This window comes from Condylura cristata, unplaced genomic scaffold (assembly GCF_000260355.1).
Source record: "Condylura cristata isolate star-nosed mole 26May11 unplaced genomic scaffold, ConCri1.0 scaffold00023, whole genome shotgun sequence".
In the NCBI taxonomy this organism is placed as follows: domain Eukaryota; kingdom Metazoa; phylum Chordata; class Mammalia; order Eulipotyphla; family Talpidae; genus Condylura; species Condylura cristata.
Window position 1 is genome coordinate 17,133,592 of NW_004567124.1, and position 22,746 is coordinate 17,156,337.

Below are 22,746 nucleotides of genomic sequence, written 5' to 3' on the forward strand. Positions count from 1 at the left end.
CTCCTAAAAGTAAAACTCCCCATTATTTTTCTTTTTCTTTCTGGCTTACTGAGCATAATCCCTTCCAGCTCCATCCATATTGCTGCAAATGGCATGAGTTTATTCTTTTTGGTTGCTGAGTAATAATATTCCATATATATATATATATACCACATATTCTTGATCCAGAAATCTATTTTTGGACATTTGGGTTATTTCCAAAGCTTATCTATTGTAAATAATGCTGCAATAAACATAGGGGTGCAGGTATCCTTTTAAATTCACAAGGGTACCATAGTTGCTAATATCTCTCTAGAGGATTCACCTCCTCTACAGAACTCACTTGCTTTGCAGCCCTCCCCCACTTCCTGTCTTTGTGGTCTGGAGTTGCTTCTGGGTGTTGCATGTTTATTAGTAGCTGTTAACTAATGATTGAGTTCTGTCTCTGCTCATGAGTTTCCTCACACCTGTCAAACCCAGCAATATGGTCTCCATAACTTTGTCAGCTATTATTAGCAATAATTCCAGAGTGACTGCCAGGCCTGTGGTAATTTTGTGAGTAATTGTTATCTTGCTGATTTTACTTACATCAGAAACTGCTAAGGTTTTTTTAAATGTCATTTTTCAAAGTTGTGCTCTCTTGGCAAAGCCTTGTGTGATAACGTCCTTGCCAAGAAGGGAAAGCAAAACAAAACCCCAGAAACTTCTTTGAGCTAGGTGACCCAATCTTCCTTCATGCTTGTTATAGAGTACAAATGGTATCTCTTTAATTAGGTGTTGTCAGTAGGATAAGACTAGGCAACATCTACAACACTCTTAACTAACTGCCAATCATTATTCCTCAAGCAGTTTTGCAGTTGCCAAATATTATCTTTTGTGTTCTTCCATCTCTTATTTTAATACTCCTGTCTATAAAATTTTGCTCTTACCTAGCAATTAACTAATTCATTATGGGCTATTAACTGATATCTAAAATTACCCCATCCCATTTTAATATGAGGGGTCTTTATAAATAAAAATATCCATTTAAGACTGAGAGAAATTATTCCCAAATATAGACATTTTAAGTACACTGAATATGTTATATTTAGTTATAGGATGAAGGCTTCTATTGCAGTGTTGGAAAAGATTAAAGAATTTAAAAAAATCAAGGATACATACCATCATTAATAGAGGAACAGCATTTAAAATAGATTGACGGGAGTGTATACATTGTAAATAAGCTAAAAAAAAGAATTTGTGAGATGTATAAAAATTAGTATGTGTATGATATTCTATAACAATTTTATGTTATCTGGATATTACCTCTTTTTTGCTAAGACCAGCTTTATGATGAAGATCATGTAACTAAACTTTTTCTTACTGTTGAGCATTACAGATAGTAAGAAAAAGTCTAGATATAACTAGTCTGTGGGTAAATGACCTTGACAGCCTAGAAACATCCTACTTCTTAGTTAATTCTTTTTATTGTTTTAGAACTGGAATAATTGGCACTATAAAATTCAATAAAGATAAAAATAGCTAATAAATATAAAATATTCATTCTCACCCAAAGGAAAATGTAAATTAAAATAGTGAAATGCCAATTCTTATGTATAAATTGAGTTAATTTTTTCCTATATAGTATGTGATTGCTGTTCCAGGCAAGGTGGTGGTTCCTGGTGGAAATATAAAACTGACTGTACTGATTTAACAAGTTTTAAAATATTAATGTTTAAATATTTGTGTACTATGATGTTTATTTTACTCTATATATCAAGAGCAAAACTTTAGACTCAATCTCAATTCCACAAATAATAATTAAACAGATGACATTATATGTGACTATACAACCAGTAAAGTTATGGTTTCAAATTTCATATTGGCAAATTTGGAAAATATTTGTAATACAACACATGGTTTAAAAGTGAATACAAAATTATGAAAATATGAGTGCAATTCTTAAATCTACAGGTACATAGAAAAAAACTGGACAAAATTGTGGATTTTCTCAGGATATAACATTATGCCTTCATTTCTCTTCTGTGTATTTCATTATTTCCTAAATTTTCTTTGAAAACTTACTTTACAGCTAAAAAATAAGCTTATTTTGGTAAAAGTGACAGTTACACATATAAGATGTGCTAATAAGAGCTATATGTTGAACATTAAATAAATTAATGAGTGCTACCTATTTCTCCCTTTAACAAGAAGAGACTCTTTATTCTCTTCATTAAACCTAATGATAAGATTTTACCTCTTCTGATTTCATTAGAAGTTTAAACCTGAAGAAAACCAGCTGAAGCTATTGCAATATTCTCAGAACTTCCATGATGGTGCTGGTTCTTTCCACTTAGTTTTAATTAGTATACATTATCTGTCCAAGTACGTCTCACTGTAATTCTGTTTTAGAATCAATTGATCTCCGTTTAAAGTGCCACTAAATTAATGCTTAGTTTATGAAGAATTATATACATTTTGGTTGTCCAGTTTTTTTCTGACATTAGTATATTTATGAGGGCTCTTCAAAAATCATTTTTCCTGATTACAAAAGCAGTACTTGTTTATGGTAAGCAATTCTAACATAAAAATGTATAAAGTCGAAAACGAAATGTGCCCTCATTATCCAAACGAAATTCATTCTCCAGAATAGCCAGTGATGACCATCTAGATTTTGTAACACGTACTAAATTTATTTAAAAGTCACATATACTTTGGCTATTTATATTTCTTCTTCTAAAATTTTTTATTGACTTACATATATTTTGGATCATCATGGCCATCTTATGATTTCTGGGGTTTAGGAGCCAAGTGAGAGAAAGGTACCTCTCGACATGTCATTGTTCCTCAAGCTCCAGAAACGAGTCAAAGAGCTGGAACAGGAGAAGCAGTTGATGCAAGATGAGCTGGATCACAAGGAAGAGCAGGTGCTCCGCAGCAAGGCACAGGTACTTGCTGCTTTTCCACCCTCAGCCTCAGGAAACTCCAGGACCAATGCAGAAACTTCTAAACTTTTAAAAAAATTTGTTTTATTTATGTATATAAGAAGTAGGGTCTAAGCCAGAGGTACGGGGGTTGGATTGGGAGAGAGGATTCACCAGAGGTGTGAAAGGGCAACAGAATAGCTGGATCTACTGAAATACACTGCTGACAGAACAGCAGTGAGACAGGAGAGGTCTGCCGTGCTGTGTGGGTCAGCTCCCTTGTGGGGGATCGAGCTCATGCTGCAGTGGCTGGTGATAGCTTGATAGTGCTGAAACTTTAACTCCTGCACTATCAAGGAGGAACCTCAAAAAAAAAAAAAAAAAGGACAACTATTTATAAAGCTTTTAATTTTATATGTATTCTCTAGGAAGAAGAACGACCGCAAATTAGAGGTGCAGAACTGGAATATGAGTCACTCAAGGTAATGTGAAGTTTCTGACAAAATCCAAATGTCTTGTTTTCACAAACGACCTGCTCAAAGCCTTTCTTATTTCTAGGAGAGCATTCTTATAGGACTGCAAGAGGCCCTTGCTACTGCCTTATTTAGGCATTACTTTTAACCTTTTTGTTGTTTTCTTTAATACATTGTATTTCATATAAGCTAGACATTAGTCTCAACAGAAGCAAAAGCGGTTGCTGCCATATGAGGTTGTAAAAGGTGATAAAGGATATGGATGGCTTGGGTTCAAATGCCAGCTCCGGTGTTTAGGTAGTTGTTCAAATTACATATCCTACCAGTGCTTCAGTTTCTCTTCTATAAAAGTGAAAGTACTTTTAGGCTTTTCATAAAGGAACTCATGCCAACTGCTTAGAGTAGAGCCCAGAGCTTTGTAAGTACCCTACAGATGTCTATTACTATCTTTGTTACCATCATTTTTAAGTGTTGGTACTTTATGTATCAGTTCTAATTCTTAAACAATCCTGCAATTAAATATTTTTCACTGTCTAAAAGTGAGGAAATTGAGGCTAAGTATGAAGTAAGATCTTCCCTGATCACCCCACTGGAAGCTAGCAGGAACAATCAATTTGAACATCAGTATCTCTGATTCCTCTCTTCCCTCCACCAAACCCCATCTAATCGTGTATTTGTAGAGAACTGTAACTCAGTAGTAGTTTGCAGAGTAGAGACATATTCTACCTACTTTTTAAAAATGTGTGGTTGGAGGGGTATAATTGTCTTTTTAGTGGTGGGAGGCAGTGTCATGCCACTGTGTATTCCAGATTAGTTGAGCATGGGAGTAGGATTATTCCAGGAAAAATAGTTCCTGAAAAACAAAGCATCTTGGGTAATGCAAGTGTTGATATTAGAAAAAAGATAAAACAGCCCATTCCTTGATAACACAGTAGTTTGTGTGCCACTTAAACTCTCCTCCACTTTCCAGTATCAAAATCTTGAACTCTGTAAAGTCTGAGCTATCAGGCTGTCTGCTCTCAAGATACCTCCAGCTTCAAAGTATTCTAGGTTGCTGTTTGTGTTAAATTTCTTGTTCTTTAATATTCCTTTTTGTCAATTTTTTAATTTTCTACTTTTATAAATTATAGTCTAGATTGGCTGGAAAATTATAGTTACTAAAAATTAGAAGCACCACAGAAATAGCCAAGGTTTTAAGTATATATGAGAATTTCAAGAATTCCTCAGGCTGCCAAATTACCATGAAGGAGCTTTTTTTTTTTCCGCAACATTACTTGAAGTCTAGTTCTGAGATATTATTTCCCAATAACTGATTTGGAACATAAAATACACATGTTAATAGGACCTTATCCTCTGTGATTTTGTAACTTCCTATGGTCCAAGCTGCTGATTTCTGGTTCTTACCCAGAATATATGGCATCATTGTAAAAAGATTGCCTGTTCCTTACCATGCCCAAAGTCACAATTTTTTCTTATTACCTTCTTCACATGAAGAGAACTAGAACTTTTCCACTGCTATTTAATAAAAGATAATAAAAATATTTCTTTGTCTTATTTAGTCATTATCACAACTTCTGAGATAAATTTTTGTTTCCTTTTTAAACATTTATAAATTGAGGCTTAGAAAAGTTAAGAGATTACTCTCAGATGGTGTAATCTGACATTGAGTGGAGTTACCTGGGCCATAGGAAACTTTCTAAATACCCTAGGTTCTTATCACCTTTTCTAAAAACTAGTTTTTAACAGGAAATACAGTTTTTAAAATGTCCTAAAAGGCTCTTATCTTTTCTAAGTTACAACACAAATAAATCTTTTGCTCCTTCAGTGAAAGTACTACTTGTGTAATATTTGTAGAAAAAGTAAAGGAATAACAAAGAACATCTCAGTTAGTCTCGCTTCTCTATTATCTTTTATACTCTGCCTAGAAGATGAATTCATCCTACAGATGGAGCAAGAAAAGAATTTGAATAGGGTGGGATTGGACAGGCCAAAGAAATAGGGGTAGGGGTTTGCCTAGTCTCCAGATTGCTTTCTGGTGCCTGCCTCACACAACAGCAGACAGGTATTCTCTGTATTGTGTTAAAAATGAATCCCAAATTACAAAGTTACTGCTCAATGTGTGGTCCCTGGACCACCAGTATCAACATCACCTGGTAACTGGAAATACAGATTTGTGGATCTTATACCAGCCCTACTGAATCACAATCTCTTGTGGCATGGCTAGTCTGTTCTCCAGATTATTCTAATGTAATTATGGTTTGGGAAACTGCATCACAGGCTAGGTGGCAAAATAAAAATATTCATGTTTTTTTAATTGTAGAAAGGAGCACCATAACCCTGATTACCAGTTGGTAGGAAACTGGGGGTAGGAAAGAACATTAATTTTTACATAAGAATGGATTAATTCATAAAAGAAAGTGTTATATATTCATAAAATAGGGGGGACTTGATCAGTAGTTTTATGTCTGATATGGCGCTATGGACCTAAAATTTACTTTTTTAGAAAAAAGAATTTTTTTCTCTTTATGCAGAAAAATATCTTATTTCCACTATTTTAAAGCCTTCATCATGTACTAAGACAGCACAGTATTTTTTAGTTCTCTATCCAATTCACTTTTTCCCCAAGCAATATCCTATAACATGTGTATTTTAGTAAATTGAGTTAGTGTCAATTCTGTTCTGAATTTTCATTGCCATTAATTGGTGGTATGAGAAGTATGTTTGTATGTGAACGTAAGGCAGATAAAGGGTGTATGCGTCCATCTGATGGCTTAAGGAAGAGGTGACCTGTCCTCTTTTCCCAGCTCCCAAGCTGTGTGACAAGTGTGCCTCGTAGGAAAAGTTTAACAAAGATATTGTCATTGAAACACTAATAGGAATTGTATTAGTTTAAATTATATGACAGTTTTTTTAATTAAACATTAAAAGTCTAAGATTTCAGTGATCTTTCCATTACGCTTTACAAAGGAAATAAAGCACCCTATTCACAGTTTCAGGAGCCACTGCTGATCAGCCTCTGCTGACGTACTGCTTGTTCCTTATTTATTTCCTCACAATCTAAACCTGGGATTCTTCATATTGGACTAAGCCCATCCCTTAAATCTAACTGAACAGTCTCTCCAGACCATGGACATACCTGGGCAGACCTGGAGTAAATTTGACTCTGGAATTTGAATTGATGAAACAAACCACCATTTATTTTGCTCAAGTCTCCTTGATGTCAAACTTCCATAATTTGCAATAGAACCTGAGAAGCCATTCACTAGGGTAGCTCTGATACTTTTTTTCCAGCAGAATTCTACCATCTTTGGGGAAGAAGCAAATTCCAATGTAAAATTGAGGATGAAAGCAATGTACTTTTCTTTGTCTGTTCATATAGCGTCAAGAACTAGAATCAGAAAACAAAAAACTAAAAAATGAGCTAAATGAGTTACGCAAGGCCCTTAGTGAGAAAAGTGCTCCAGAGGTGACCGCTCCAGGTGCGCCAGCCTACCGTGTCCTCATGGAGCAGCTTACCTCTGTGAGTGAGGAGCTTGATGTCCGCAAGGAGGAAGTCCTCATCTTGAGGTCTCAGCTGGTGAGCCAGAAAGAAGCCATTCAACCTAAGGTAAGAACACAGTGGCTTATGCAAATGTTTGGTGACTAGCTTCTAATTTCTCCTAATCTTTTCTTCCAGTTTATAATGAAGCAAATATTTTTAGTCTGATTGAAAGTATTATTTCTTCTAAAGCTAGTCTCTTTTAAAATCTCATGTTGTTTTAATCCAGTTGCAAATGTCAATTGGAGTAAAAAACAAGTGACATCCCGAATTATCCTCAGCGTTTCAGCTCTCACTTGTGAGCCAAAGGAATTTTAAAATTAATCTTCTTGTTGTAACCTGGACACACAAATTTTGTCCAAAAGTTCAAAAAATATATATGTACAGGAATAGATTTAACTAAATTCATTTTGGTGATTATCTTACAATATATGCAAGTATCGAATCATCATGTTGTACACTGAAACTAATATAATGTTATCTGTCAGTTAAGAAATAACTGCAATAAGAAATAGTTAAGAAATAAAAAATATTTCATTAAATATAAAAATCCATAAATACTTTTGTGATGAGGAAGCATTAAATATGACTTTAAAAGTATTTGTTAGAAGTAACCTGTTTAGCTGGAAAGGAATCACATGAAAAGGTTAAGAACGAGGTCAGCAAGTAGAAGCTACGTGGAAATGATTTCTGTTCTCTCTAGGGGGTTCTGTCTAGAGGATGGAGAGCTAAGAGTGACTGAATTTAGTGATCCAGCAAAAAGGACTGCACTGGAGATTTAGAGCACTTTGCACTTCTTCCCTGCTCTCAATTAATTTGAGACTCAGTGCTGCCATGTGCTATAAGAAATGCCCCTCTTTTTCACTTGCTATCAGACAAAAATGAAAATCTGCTCCTTACCTGTGCCCATGTTCGTGCTACAAAGTGTCACCAAGCAATCGAGGCAGTAGAGTATCCCAATTGTATAACATGCCGTATAAAAATTAGTTTTGATATCTAATTCACTGAGTGTCTGCATAACCTGAGGGTACTTCTGGAGATGGTTTTTCTGCATATTGCTATGATATTAAACCTGGCACCTGTGTTTGGGTTTGATAAAAACATCTCATACCTGGGAGCAACGCTGATCCAGGAAATAACAAATTCTGAAAGTATGATCTCTGACAAAAAATAATCTTAGGGACAAAATCCCAGTAACAAGTAGAGTTATATAAGGAAATGTGCTTTCAATTTTAAAATGAACCATAAACCCCATAACTTTGAATTAAAGAGCATTCCAGAAGGGGACTCTCTCTCCAAGCTCACTATATATATATATATATTATATATATATATATATAATATATATATCCCAGTTTCTAACTGAGTTTAATTCCCATGGTTGGACCTTGAGAAACAAGGCCCCCTCTGCATGTCAGCTGGAGCAGAGTCTAATAGTCAAGATTCCTTTCTCAGTTTCCCGTGTGACAAAATGGCATTCTCACAAGAAACTTCAGTGAAAGGTAAAAGCTAGGAAAAGAAAAATGAACCAAGGGGCATAAAAACAATCTGGCTTAAAGACTCCAGACAACTGGCCTCCAGCCTTTAGTAGGCTTACCCAAGCTAGGTCCCTTCTCTCCAAGTTCCCAGCGGACACATAGCAGAGGCTTATCCTTCTCAAGAAAAAATGCCTGTGACACAGCTTGAGGCTTTCTAATACCCCACCCTGTTTGCCCCACTCAGTTTCTGGTCAGATGTGCATCAGCTCAGAACTCCCTTTCCAGACAAGTGGTAACCCTTAGTGAGAAAGGTGCTGATATGGCCCCTCAGGTCCAATTTATCTGCTCCATCTCCATAAGTGCTTCCCTTGGACAATAAGCTCCTCCAGGCCATAGATAAGACCTAGGATAAGAATTTTATTTTATGGGAAGCTCTCATATACTTATGTACTCTACAATTAGAAAAACCAAAACAACTCAAAGAGAACTTGAATCAGTTGTGTCTGAGAATTGAGTTGCCGCCACATAACTCTATTAATGTCCACCTCACATCAATTCTGTGAATATTAATTTACTTATAGAGTTAGTTTTATGAGAAATGATTTATGGTTGTTTTTATAGTTAGCTTTTATCTGTTGTGATGGTGACTCATGATGGAATTTATGGGACTAAGGATTTATTGTTTTCCTCATTTGTTTTTTTGTGCTTGCTGGCTTGTGATTTTCAGGATGACAAGGTAATTATAAAAATTTTAGTAAATCTATTTAACCCTAGTTTTAGTTTTTAAGTAACCCCAATATAAATAATCTATGCTTTCTACCCATCGAGCCCATCTTGATATTTACACATGTTCTTATTGGGGAAGTCAGTAGGAACATAGTAGATGTAGTAGGCTCAGTCTGGATCACAGAGAGGTCTTCAGGACTAATGCATAGTCAGCTCTCTGACTACGTCAGGGGAGGGGAACCCTAAATTTGGAATATTTTCAAAACATTCAATTCTACCAGGCTGAGTTTGGTGAGGAGAAACTGAGCACACCCTTCAAAACTTTGAGCATTGAGTAGATCATCCTCAAGACCAGTGGTCTACATTTAATTCCATCTCCCAGGCCTAAAGATAGGCCTGATGAAGAAAGGACACAGTTTGCTGACAAGTGTATAATTCTAAATAATTTAATTAGATCAAATTAATTAATTTACTGAAGGTTCAAAACCAGACCATGTGAACCTTCAGATAACAAAGAATATTTGTAGCTTTATTTAATACAGAAGCTGTATCTAGAATATTTGTAGCTTTATTTAATACAGAAGCTGTATCTTTGAAATATGTTGCTTAAAACTTAAAAATCTAAATATGGCCCTTTATAGAACAGAAAGATGTTTCTACCTTTCTACCTTTTAGGAAAAGAGAAAGAATTATTTTATAAAACATGTACCTGGTTTTTATGAAACATAACTAAAGATGTTGTTTGTGGTGATTATGGGAAAGATCCTAATACTCAGTAAAATGTAAAAGCTCTTGTTAATAGCTTTTTCAAACTATATTTGTTATTTTCTAAGAAAATGTTTATAAACTCACAAAAAGTCAGCATTAGGAAAAAACTTGGATTTTTTAAAAGGATATTTCTGTAAAACATTGAAATTTAAAAACAAATATTTACAGGCTTCCATTTGACATTATAGTTATCTTAGAACTGGTCCCAAGTATCATAGTATTGAAGTGTGTTCTGTTAACTCCACTTATTATTAATACCTGGTTTTAAAGCAAACATTGACTAAAGGATTTGTCTATTTAGATAAATAAAATGAGGTCATTAGTTCTTATTGTTTGTTCTTGTCTTGGTTTTAGAGATATAGAGAGGTTTTCACATTGCATTGGTTGTCAATCAGATTAGACAAAAAAAGAAAAATAGAAAAGGAAGTTAAAATGTTAGCAGAAAAATCCTCTCTATACAGAGTCATTGGTAATTCTGACCTGCCAGATGTTTATTTCAAAGCTCATATACAATGATGTGCTGTAACAGGAAGAAAGAATTGAATAACAGCAGATGGTAGATATTTACAAGGAATTAAATTATTCTCATATATATATATGTATATATATATATATATATATACCACACACACATATGTATGAAGATGTGAGAAAAAAACTCAGTTTTGCTGAGGCATATGATCAGAACAACACCTTTTTTTATACCAAGTTTTTATTGGAAAAATGAGCTTTATCTCTAACTTTGTGTTTTCTTGAGCATTTATTTTGTTATTACTGATTAGAAGTAATAAAAAGAATAGCATTATATTAAATAATTATTTGCTGTTCTTGCCTAGTTACTGCTCTTGTGCTATATAGACTGTTATTACTTTCTATATTAAAAAGTATACATTTTGGCCTTCCCTGGTGGCGCAGCGGGTTAAAGCACAGCACTAAGAAACTAAAGCCACTTCCGCATGAGTTCGATCCCTGTCTGCCCACCCCCGGAGGTAACCACATGGTGTGGCAGACCTCTCCTGGCCCACCCGCTGCTCCCCTCAGCAGTGTACTTCATCAGCCTGCCTGTTCTGCTCCCCACTCTGTCTCTGGTGAATCCTCTCACCCTCCACATCTCTGGCCTTTACCCCAGTTCTGTATGAATAAATAAATCTTTAAAAAAAAAAAGTATACATTTCACATAATGTAAACACACATAACTGCTCAGTGATTTTATTTCCAGTGGAGAAGCATCTAACATCTGACTCCTTTTGTAGCAGAGCATTAGGGATTCTCAACAGGGAATGAAAGGGCCTTTTTTCAGCTACTGTGCACCTCTCCCCTCTGTAGTTAAGTTGAGGCTAGAACTCACTCTGTTGGGCAGACGTATAGTAGAGGAAAGAAGTTCTAGGGGAAAGAAATATTTCTTATGTGTTCCAAAGCTTTTCAGCTAAATCTTACTGTGGAAATGTGTCATTTCTTCCATCAGAATACAATGACAGATTCCACAATACTTCTGGAAGATGTACAAAAAATGAAAGATAAAGGTGAAATAGCACAAGCATACATTGGTTTGAAAGAAACAAACAGGTAAGTTGATTTTTTTAGTTCATTTTGGTTAAATTCTACGTACATTTAGTCTTTAGTCAACTTATATAGTAAGTCAAAATGTTTGTGCATTGCTTTATTAGACGTCAACTGATCTTCAAAGGAAATTCAAGATCCCTGACATAGTCCCAGTTAAAGTCTTATTTATAAGTTAAGGTAGCATTATTGATGATACATGCCAAAGGAAATGATCTTTTACATTCAGTCTATTTTTCTATTTAAGGTCTTAGCCTTGAGAGGTTTCCTTAAGAAAATTTTGTGCTTACTATTGGACTATCTTGAGTTGTTACTCACATTTGATATTGAAGATGATTATACTGCAGTTTTCATAATTGAAACTTAGTGTGAAGAGAAGTGATGAAGTATCTGGAGTCCACATCAGTGTTGCGTGTACGGTTCTAAAAAATGACTTCTAGGATGGAACCATAGAATTTTGAGACCAAATCATTGTCACATTTCTAAGGTGTTTTGAGAAAAATCTAACTCTATATTAATGCATTTACCCTAAACATGAATGTAGTTGCAGATGGCCCTTCAGTCACTACAACTTATGAGCCTTTGGTGGACTGACTGAAAGAACAGGATTTGCAGTCACTAAGTGACTAAAGTTTCAGTAAATTTTCTCCTGTAGCCAAGATTACCACAGATGGAAGGCTCCTATTTGGAATTACTTCCACCTTCCTACTTCCCAACAGTATCTTAGTATTGAGCTCTGAACTTAAAAGAATACATGCCCAAAATGGCATAGCCAGTGATGATCACAGGGAAAGATAATTCTGGAGATAATGTGCATTCTTGGTCTGATATTCTGTATCAGCTTTATTGTACAGAAATACTTCTCAAACTAAAGAATATTGCTATGCATATTGTGAGGTACTCGTCTATTTTAGGAGCAGTGGTAGGAATGATTATAAAAGTATTTAGCTAAACTTAGATTTTAACTTATGAATATAAATGATAAGCTTATCTTCTAAGAATGTTAGATAAAGCAGTGCCATGCTATTCATCCGTCTGCTCTCCGGATATGTATTTCATGCCTTCTTCATGTGAGGCCCTGGGACTATAGCAGTAAGCAAGGTCAGTGCAGTCCTTACTGTCAAAGTTTATCTGCTGTTGGGGAACAGCCAAGAGGATTTGGACTTAACCCCAGTGACAGTGGAAACTGTTAAAAACTTTTAAGTAAGTAGGAGGATGATATGAAGAGATTTGAGTTTTAGGAGACTAGCCCTGGCTGTAATGTTAAAGAATAGATTGTCAAAGAACAAGTTGAAATCCAAAATAGGTCATTACCACCGTTCAGTGACTGATTTTGGTGATCTGGACTTGATTGGCTGTTGGATTAAGAAAAATGGGACACTTTGAAAGGTACATAAGAAGATGAGGTCAGTAAACCTTATGCTTTGCTGGGCAAGTGGATGAGAGATAGGGAATCATGAAGGGTGACTTTTCACTTGTCAGCTGTGGATGCTATGTGGTGATGCCATTTCATGATCAGTCTGGTCTTTAGGGAATTGCAGGGTGGAGATAGTGGATTTACAAATACTGAATCAATGGATCTAGGAACACATCCAAGGAGAGAAATCTATTAGCCAGTTGAAAAGGTAGGTCTGGAACACAAGAGATATGTAGGCTGAGATATACAATAGAGACAATGCAAACAAATCAATTCTTAAAGGAGAAATGATAGGTGGAAATAGAAGGGCGTGCCTTCGTATTTCTTTTATGTGAACACCAGAGTGTAGTGGGACTGACCTGGATCCTGGAGGCATATAGCTCTGGGCTCCACTGCTGTGGTGGTGCAACAGATACCTCACTTCCTCTGCAGCATGGAAAATGACCTTCTGGGTTACTGATTGAGTTAATGAAATAATACATGCAAAAGCATATGGAACAATATCTGACACCTAGCAAATGCCCACAGCTATCTTTATACCGTAGGGATTAAAAACTGTAATCAACTTTGCCAATGTTATTTATGAATTATATATACATTTACTAACATGTATCATGTCTTTAATATAAAAGCAGTTTCTCCAGGTCTTTACATTTTTATTCAAAAAAATGCTTTTAAAAGTCATGTAATAAGAACTTTAAGCATATTCTTTTTGTAAGTTGCTCCTTTAAAATTTTTGGAAGCAATTCTTAATATAGGAAATCAGATTTTATTTACTTAAAACAAGTTCCTAGTTCCTACCCAGAAGACTTAAAACTTCATTTTGAAATGGATTGTGATGACAATTGCCATATAAAGAAAATAACTGAAGCTTTCATTCTATATGTAGGTAACCTTTGTGGTTAGTCTCTAATATGTGGCACATAAAATTACTCTGCTAAATGAATTAAAACAGGACCTTTTTCTTACCTTTTTAGTCATTTCTTATTTTGCAGGTAAAGTAGCTTTTGTTCTAATTTCTACCCATTTGTATATCAGGTTACATGTTACCCTTTAAAGAAAATAACCTAAAATAATTATTGTGTTACTGTCTTAAAGTCATCTGTACTTAATAAAAAACAGTCTTAGTGACTAAATAAAATATTGAAATACCATGTGCTGCTCTTGACATCATCATCTCATTACCATCCTGTATCCCTTTGTGTTTTGCATTGTTGTTTCTTTTGCATGGAAGATCATCTGCTATGGATTGCCATGAGTTGAATGAGGATGGAGAGCTGTGGCTGGTTTATGAAGGGTTAAAACAAGCCAACAGGTTATATTTGTCTCCTCACAATGGAATGCTATTAGTTTGTTGCTTATCTTACTAACAGTGGCTTCCTGACTTTAACTTCTCTATTTCTGTGCATGCATTATTCCTGGGTAAATTAGTTTTTAGAACCTTCAGCTGGGCACCATCTTAAAACCCTTCTCCATGGACAGATGTTATTAAAGCTAAAAGGCCTAGATGGTAAATACAAGGTGCTTTAGTGAAGTATGCTATACCTCAGTGTCTGTTCTCTCAGACACTTGTGAGTGAGCACTTCACTTGCGAGTGAAGACTTGTATTTCTGTCTGATTTGGAAAAAGAACAAAACCTTTCAACTCGACATCAAACTACTGAAAGACTAATACCTACTGTTTAAATAGTGGTTTCTTGTTTGAAATAAGGATCAATCCTTAGGATGGATGTGCCTGTGGCAATGTGACAGCATTTTTATGTATTCTTATCATGCTGCCAACAGAATTATTAAGTACATAGCTTTGCATTCTAGGTGGTTATTGTGAAATCCAAATTTGTAAAACAGCAAATCCAGAGGGTTTCATACATTTCTATAGTTCAAAATAATTACCCAAATTCAATATGTTAAATATAGTTAGGAAACAGCAAACTTGAAACAACACCTTTCTACAGATGCTCCGCTAATTATCTTTAAAATCTTGTAAATATACCATTTAGTGATTAAAATTTAAAAATACTTAATATGCTGTTTGTTCAGGGGGCTTCTGCTTACTCTGTTTTCATCATAAACCATTGTCATTTATTTTGTGCTGTTATTGGTTCAGATTCTTTGGAAATTTTGTAATCACTGAATATTTTTAGTCTGATCATAAGTTTGCTTACAGTGGCATTTGATTACCAATAGGATTAGAATAAGCATCTTTCCCTTTATCATGTTAATTCCTAACCATAACTTTGTTTTGTGTTTGGAAAGGGGGTGAATGTAGAATTGTGGGTTCACTGTAAATGGACGATGATATATCTCTCTTGGGATTCTCACTACAGACCCCTTGGTCTTACTTACAGGCACAGCTGGCTTATATGTATGCTCCGAGAAGCAGTAACTAATATGTTGGCCCTGTTAATGTTTATGTTCTAAAACCAAGTCTTCTTAGGATTCTGTTACTGATACAGAGGCTTATAAGGAGAGAGAAGACGATAAATTTAAAATTTATGTACATAAAATTTCAGAAATATCTGTTTGAATTTGCGAAAAGCTGTATATAGTTCACAGTAGCACGCCAGCCTCTCTGTTCTTTAGAGATAAGAGTAGAAAATAAAAATAGGGCCTTGGTTCCAACCTCTACCTGAAATTAGTAACTGTGAAATTTTTAGATGCATATTTAATTAGACCTGGAGTTTATAATCTTGCCCCTCACTAGAGCAGTTATTTTGAACCCAGAGTACTGTCTTTGCAACTTAAATGCCCATTTGTCAAGACAGTAGATCAGATGAAAGCTATGTCTTTCCATTGATTCTTTTGGTCCTCATTTCCTATGAACTTTTCAAAAGATCTAAATGTCTCCCATTCTTAAGGTCTTAAGACCTTTGAGAACTTTGTATTCTTTATATTTTTATAGCAGGGCAATAACCCAGAAAGACATAAATGTGAAAGTATTGGTTTCCATTTGTGGCCCTTGTTCGAGTTTCTCGACTTGAATGAAGTCAGGAGTTGCATAGATGCTACAGAGTAGCCTGTTCCCTGACCTTGAAAATGAGCATCAAGCCTCACTTCCACCAGTTCGAGACTCGAATGTCACTCCCCTCTCGTGAATTCTCCACAGGCTTCTGGAATCCCAGCTCCAGTCGCAGAAGAGAAGCCATGAGAATGAAGCTGAGGCTCTCCGTGGGGAGATACAGAGCCTGAAGGAGGAGAACAACCGGCAACAGCAGCTGCTGGCCCAGAACCTGCAGCTGCCCCCAGAGGCCCGCATTGAGGCCAGCCTGCAGCATGAGATCACCCGGCTGACCAACGAAAACCTGGTAAGGAGAGGTGCCAGGGTCCTCACATCTGCCGCAGGTGGCTCATAGGAGATCGTCCTAGTTTTCTCCACTTTTGGTTCTGCCTGGGAAAGACTCCCTTGTTATCTTCTTATTCTCTAGTTGATAGAATAAGGAAAATATGACTGTTGGTTGAAGTGGGGAAGGCTTGTGCACAGCTTGTATTTCTCACAAAAGGTTCTTGAGCATCTCGTCGCTCCCAGAGCTAACATGGAGGGTCTGCAATGTAATCACCAAATGTGGTTGGGTTTTGGAAATCTTCCATGCACAGTTTCTCTGCTGTTCCAGAAGGTTTGTTATATGGTTGTCATGACAGAGACTGGGGATAAGCTTTGTTTACCATTGGTCCCCAAGCAGCCACCAAGGTTTCTCCATCCCTAGCAGATAAGTGGGTTAGCATTATGGTCAGAGAAGGCTGGTGGCAGAACCACTCAGGGCCTTTTAGTCGACATTGGATGGATTGCCCACATCAGGGAGGAGGGGCACAGGGCTGGAATGAGGTTCGTTCATTTCTTATTTTTCTTAACAGAATCTGTACAATAAATAGATACTTTCCGTTGCTAGATTCTGAATCCTGGTACAGAGTACTACGTTTCCTTTTTCTTTCTTTTACAGAAACTATTTTCTAAAATATTTTTTTCTTAGTCACAAAATAATTTTTATTACAGATTCTTTACTAAGTTTAACAAACACTTATGTTATTAAGTATTGAAAAGTTATAATTTCACATTTTTATACATCTATATTATAGTATCAACCTGGTTTTGAGAAATGCTATGGTGAATTGCATTAATTCAGGGTTTAGTGACCTATAATAAAATTGTTTGTATTTTCTCTGAAGTTTCAACAAACACAATTATCCCTCCATAACTTCATTAATGATCATTTACATTAAAAATAGTTTTCTGATGTCATCTTTTATATTAATTAGAAGCAAAACCCACAGGTATTCTTTTCACAACCGGTCTCTCCCTCTGAGGGCAGCTTTCTGCTTGAGACTCTTTTGTGGGAATGGGAGAGGGAGGTTAGGGCACTGTTACACTCTTTCCAAAGTGATTCAAGTATTGCTAATTGGGGAGAGTTGGTCTTCTGAATCATAGAATTTCTTTAATGTCCTCTTACTACGCTCAAATATATCATTGCTTAAATTAAACTAACAATGTATTGATGCCTAAGAATTTATAAAAATTACTGAATAATATAACAACTGTTCAACCTGCAAATTCCATGCTTATACATGATTGTCTTAAAATACGGTGAAACCTGCTTCTGTGTGGCAGATTTCCAGAGTTTCTTAATTAGGTTGATTAAGCATTTCTCTTGTAACTTTATCTGCAGTTAATTTTTTCAGCAGTTGTTCATAGCTAATTCAAAAGTAAATACCTGAATTCTAAGTTGGTAGAGTCTAATTAGTAGGTTGTGTGAGCCTTTTGTGTGTCAGCAGCTGCTTTGGGCACTACATTGACTACCAATTTGGAGAATAGATTCAAGCATAAGTACAGGGAATGAGGCACCTTTTCAAAATATTTATAGTTCTTTAATCTTAATGCACATTTCCTTAAGAAACACTGGAGCAGAATATTAAAGCAACAGTAGACTTAGGCTTAGTATTCATGGAAACTGTGCTGCCAAACCTGCCTACCTACCTGTCTGCCAACACAAACAGAAAGATACTTGCTCCCTCCCCTGGTGCACATGCCCCAAGCCTTCCCCCATGCTGCCTCTCAGGGAATGAAGGTGCACAGTTTCTCATTAGACATTCCAGCCTCAGACAAGGGTACCAGTGTTGGCCATCATCATCACCTTTATTTTATATATCTTCCCCACTCTTGCTGCTGCTGTCAGCAGCAAAAAGAAAAAAATGTGGTTGCACTGATCTGAAAAGTGAAAAATCGCCCTTATCTGAGGAGTCTTATCACTTCTCTGTGGCCTGCCAGGTGATGGTGTATTGGCAGTAGCCTGTTTGCTCTGAGCATGGCAAAATAGATGTAAATTAAGTATTATTAGAATCATCTGTCTGAGAAAGGTCAGAGAGCAAGGGCCAGGGACGAAGCAGAGCCTTTGGAGTCTGTAGTTTCATCATTTGTGTTTCAAAATATTTTAAAATTGATTTTGCTGAGGTAGCATTCCCTCAGACACACATATCCATTGTGCCTGTTTTTTCAGTATTTTGAGGAATTATATGCAGATGACCCTAAGAAGTATCAATCATATCGGATTTCACTTTACAAACGGATGATTGTATGTACATACAGAGTGCATTTCTGTTATTTTCCTCACTACTTTAGCTCTTTGTGACTGAAAAGAACACTGCTGCTTACCTCTGCCCAGGAAGTCTCTTCAAAAACTTTCATAGAAACTATTTCTTTCCACAACTGTCTTTTAGCCAATGTGTCAGCTCTGTCAGTGTCCTATGTCCATGTGTCACCTTTGATTGGTTATTAATGCTAGGCTTACAGTGTGATGGAAGCAAAATGTGTTTTCAAAAGATACACAGCTGAACACTGTGAATGTTAGCAGCCATTCCTTGAATCATTGCTGTCGTATCTAAACCTGCCCTGTCAAAATTGGAGAATGAATGAACATTTGCATTTGTAAATGCTTTTCTTTCCAAAACCTGTACAACCATACATAAAATGATTCATTGCCCTTTTAAGTTCTGAATCTGGTGTTGTCCACTTTTGTCTTAAATATTGACCTTTTAACTATGCCTGTCATTTTAGAGAATTCATAGTTCAATAGAAAAGCATTTACCATAGATTTTTATAATCTTCTCTTGAATGCACTGCTTATGTTTTTGTATTTTTTTGCATAAAGTATTCAGAATTACCCCTTACCCCTGATAAGCAAAATGTTATCACCTGTGATTTTACATTTGGTTTATGCCTCCTACCACTTGGTCCTAGGTCCAATTCTCTGTGCTTATATTTTCAACTTAACTACTTATTTCTCAAAATTCTTGACCTGTCTTAAAAGCCTAATTTTAGCATCTCCAAAGACATTGAGTCATAGAGACTGCTCACATACACAGGAGTCAGCTAAAACCCTTGCCTGTTCTCAGTCATCCTTAAGACTACCCATAAAACTTTTTGTGAATTCATCAAAATTTATTTTGCCTCTCCCCCTTAAAAAAAAAAATATTCTGCTAGAGTAGCAGTACATTTTATGAGAATTTAATTGTTTTACCCACATGGAGCTTGCCAGAAAAGAGTCCCTGGGGATCCTGCTATCTATCACACTGTAAAGGATTTTATGGCATTGCTATTTTAACGTTTAGCTTTTATTGTAGCCACATTTCCCATGCCTGCCAGTTTGAGCCAGGTGGTGGCTCCACCAGCGAGCTTTTTTAGAGCTTTTATGTAAAACTAACATTGCTATTTCTGCAATTTTGTGTCTGCTTTCCTTCTGTGCATTTTAGAGGGCCTATTTTGATCTTTCTAATATATGTTTCATTTTGATCTTTAGGATTTGATGGAACAACTTGAAAAACAAGATAAGACTGTCCGGAAACTGAAAAAGCAACTGAAAGTGTTTGCCAAAAAAATTGGTGAACTAGAAGGTATTTAATCATGTTTTTATGACAATTACTGAACCTTGGTTTTTTTTATTGCTTTACTAGTAACCTAATAGAGGTTTGCATGCAAATATTAGGGACTGTAACAAACATGACTTATAGCCAATCTGTCCTTTGGAATAGAAATTTCCATTGGCTGGTGAGGAACTATGTTCTTTTCATGGTAGTAATAATTTACACACAGAGATCATTCAGCAAACATCTAATAGCTTTCGTCTATATCCCAGACACTGTGCTAGGCAGTATAGTGTAGGGGTTAAGAGCATGGCTCTGGAGCCAAGTTTCTCTGGCTGTTCCACTTTGGGGATTGGACAAGTCACTGAATCTCAATATAACCCAGTTTCCCATCTGTTAAATGAGAATGAAAATGGTATCTATCTGAAGGGTTTGTAAGGATTAAACACCTTAGTAAGTATAGTGTATTTAGACTACTTCCTGAGACATAGTGAATGTCATATACAGTTTTAGTTGTATTATTACTGTATATTCTGAGTACTGGAGCTATTAAGACAAGTAATCTATTAAGACAAGTAAGTTCTTTGTCCCCAAAGAACTTATCATCTAATGTAGTGAAAAAAGAGAGAAAGAGAATAAAAAAATGAATTATTATAAAGGGAAAAATCTCATGATGAGGAAACACCTTGAGAAGTATTCAAATGTCATTTGTTATTATATACAAATGATTTGTTGACTGTGAGCAAAAAGCAACCAATTATTCCACAAAATGGATTTATTTAGAAACAACAACAAAAAGGCAATTTGGAAAGTACAGTCATAATGAGAAATGCATGGCCTTCCCAGAACAAAAACTAGAATGAACTTACTTTTATTTAGAGGGGCTGCTGAAGGGGGTAGGTTTTGATGTGTGGTGACTCTTCATTTGTTGGTTTGTACCTTTTGTGGTCATATTTACTTACTGGCTTTCTCAGTTTCCCATTTTTCAAAGCTCCCAGTATCATGTCTGATTTATCATTCCAAATTTTATTGGCTAAAGAAATGAAATTTAGATATTTTTAGAGAACAGTAACAAGGATGTTTATTTTGAAGAAAACAATTTTTCCTTGGATGTACAAATGCTGAAATATTTGTTTAGGAATCAGATCATATAACCTTTTGGCATTACATGATCCATATATCACAGTAAAACTTTGAACTTCCCAGTCACACACATGGACTATAATCTGTTGGCAGACCTTTACAAGCCTTTATTCAGAGAACCTTTCTCCACTTACCTCTGCACCAATTATATCATAAGATAGAAACTAGACAGCAGAGTATGCTTCAGGAACTCTAATTTTAAAGGGAATAATTTGTGAGATTATTTTTTAAATTGCTAGTGGTTCCTTTGTCCTATGTTAGTAAATACTGATAAATAGAAAAGTCATTTAATATTTTAAGTTTTCTTTCAGCTTTCTTTGATATGTATAGTTTTAACTGGCTAGGTTAGACATTTTCAAGATATTAGCAATTTTAAGCCATTATCAATCAGAAATCAACCTCATCCAAGTTGAACTGTCCTGCCAACTATGTTCTTGATTTTCTAAGTAGCATTTAAGAATTCATAGATTAAACAGACAGTAGCAGTATTCTTTTTTTTTTTTTTTAAGATTTATTTATTCATACAGAACTGGGGTACAGGCCAGAGAAGCAGAGAGTGAGAGGATTTACCAGGGACAGAGTGGGGAGCAGAACAGGCAGATTGACGAAATACACTGCTGAGGGAAGCAGCGGGCGGGTCAGGAGAGGTCTGCCACATCATGTGGTCGCCTCCGGGGCAGGCGGGAATCGAACTCATGTGGAAGTGGCTTAAGCTTCCTAGTGTTGTGCTTCAACCCTCTGCGCCATCAGGGAGGGCCATTAAGAATACTTCTATTTTGACTTGAATGTTAGAGGTCTGAAGAACAAAATGAAATTGTTTTATGCAATTTGTTACTTGCTGAGTTTAGTGTCTCTGCCCTACCCAAATTAGACAATAAAGAAATGATCTAACATTTTCCCTGTCCCTTATGTCCCCTGGCAAACTTACATAAAAAAGCACCTTCTAATTACTAAAAATTAGATCATTTTTTTAAAAAAAGGTATATTGGCCCTCCCTGGTAGCACAGCGGGTTAAAGCACAGCACTGAGAAGCTAGAGCCACTTCCACATGAGTTCGATTCCCGCTTGCCCCGGAGGTGACCATGTGGTGTGGCAGACCTCTCCTGACCCGCCCACTGCTCCCCTCAGCAGTGTACTTCGTCGATCTGCCTGTTCTGCTCCCACTCTGTCTCTGGTGAGGCCTCTCGCCACCCCTAAGCCTCTGGCCTGTACCCCAGTTCTGTATACACAGATAAATAAATCTTAAAAAAAAAAGTTTATTTATTTATGCTTTTAGAACTGGCCAGAGGTGTGGTGGGATGATTCACTAGAGATGATTCACCAGATTCAGGCAGATCTACTGAAATACACTGTTGAGGGGAGCAGCAGGAGAGACAGGAGAAGTCTGCTGTGCCTTGTGGAGTCAGCTCCCTGGTAGGGGATCAAATTCCTACTGCAGTGGCTTCAGAGAGCTTCATAATGTGGTACTTTAACCTGTTGCGCCACCAGGGAGAGACATATTTTTTTGTTTGTTTTAATATAATATACTTAAATCCTTTTAGTTTAAAATAACAAGGCATTTGTCTTCTTATTTGGGCTATACTTAATTAAGGAAACTTTTCTAGAACCCAGCAACAATACATGATTTTTAGCAGAAATTATGTTGCTAAATTGAGTATGTTTCAAATTTTGATCTGTTTTGTGCTATATTTTCATCTAGGAGTAGGTGTTGGTGTTCCAGTAGTCAAGAAAATTATAAATCAGTTACTTTTTAAATAGGAGGCAAAAATGAGACCCCAAAACCATAAGTGACTTCTATTGTCTCAGCTAATTGATGGCCAAACTGAGACTAGCGCTTAAGCCTCCTGAGGACCATTGACTTCTCTCCTTGATATATTTTTCTTTCCTTTTTTTTTTCCTAGTAGGTTTTC

The 22,746-nt window shown here is 36.1% G+C and overlaps 1 protein-coding gene across 2 annotated transcripts in view; it reads left to right on the forward strand.

The window, feature by feature from the left end:
- MYO5A (myosin VA (heavy chain 12, myoxin)) overlaps window positions 1-22,746 on the forward strand; it is a 104,220-nt gene that overhangs the window by 65,750 nt on the left and 15,724 nt on the right. The window contains exons 25-32 of one of the 2 annotated variants that reach the window (XM_004687778.2): window positions 2,763-2,906; window positions 3,311-3,364; window positions 6,735-6,962; window positions 9,099-9,107; window positions 11,331-11,431; window positions 14,077-14,157; window positions 15,948-16,146; window positions 19,630-19,723. In XM_004687778.2, the coding sequence (XP_004687835.1) occupies window positions 2,763-2,906; window positions 3,311-3,364; window positions 6,735-6,962; window positions 9,099-9,107; window positions 11,331-11,431; window positions 14,077-14,157; window positions 15,948-16,146; window positions 19,630-19,723 (910 nt within the window). The remainder of the gene's footprint in view (window positions 1-2,762; window positions 2,907-3,310; window positions 3,365-6,734; window positions 6,963-9,098; window positions 9,108-11,330; window positions 11,432-14,076; window positions 14,158-15,947; window positions 16,147-19,629; window positions 19,724-22,746) is intronic. The other variant, XM_004687779.2, reaches the window with a different exon arrangement.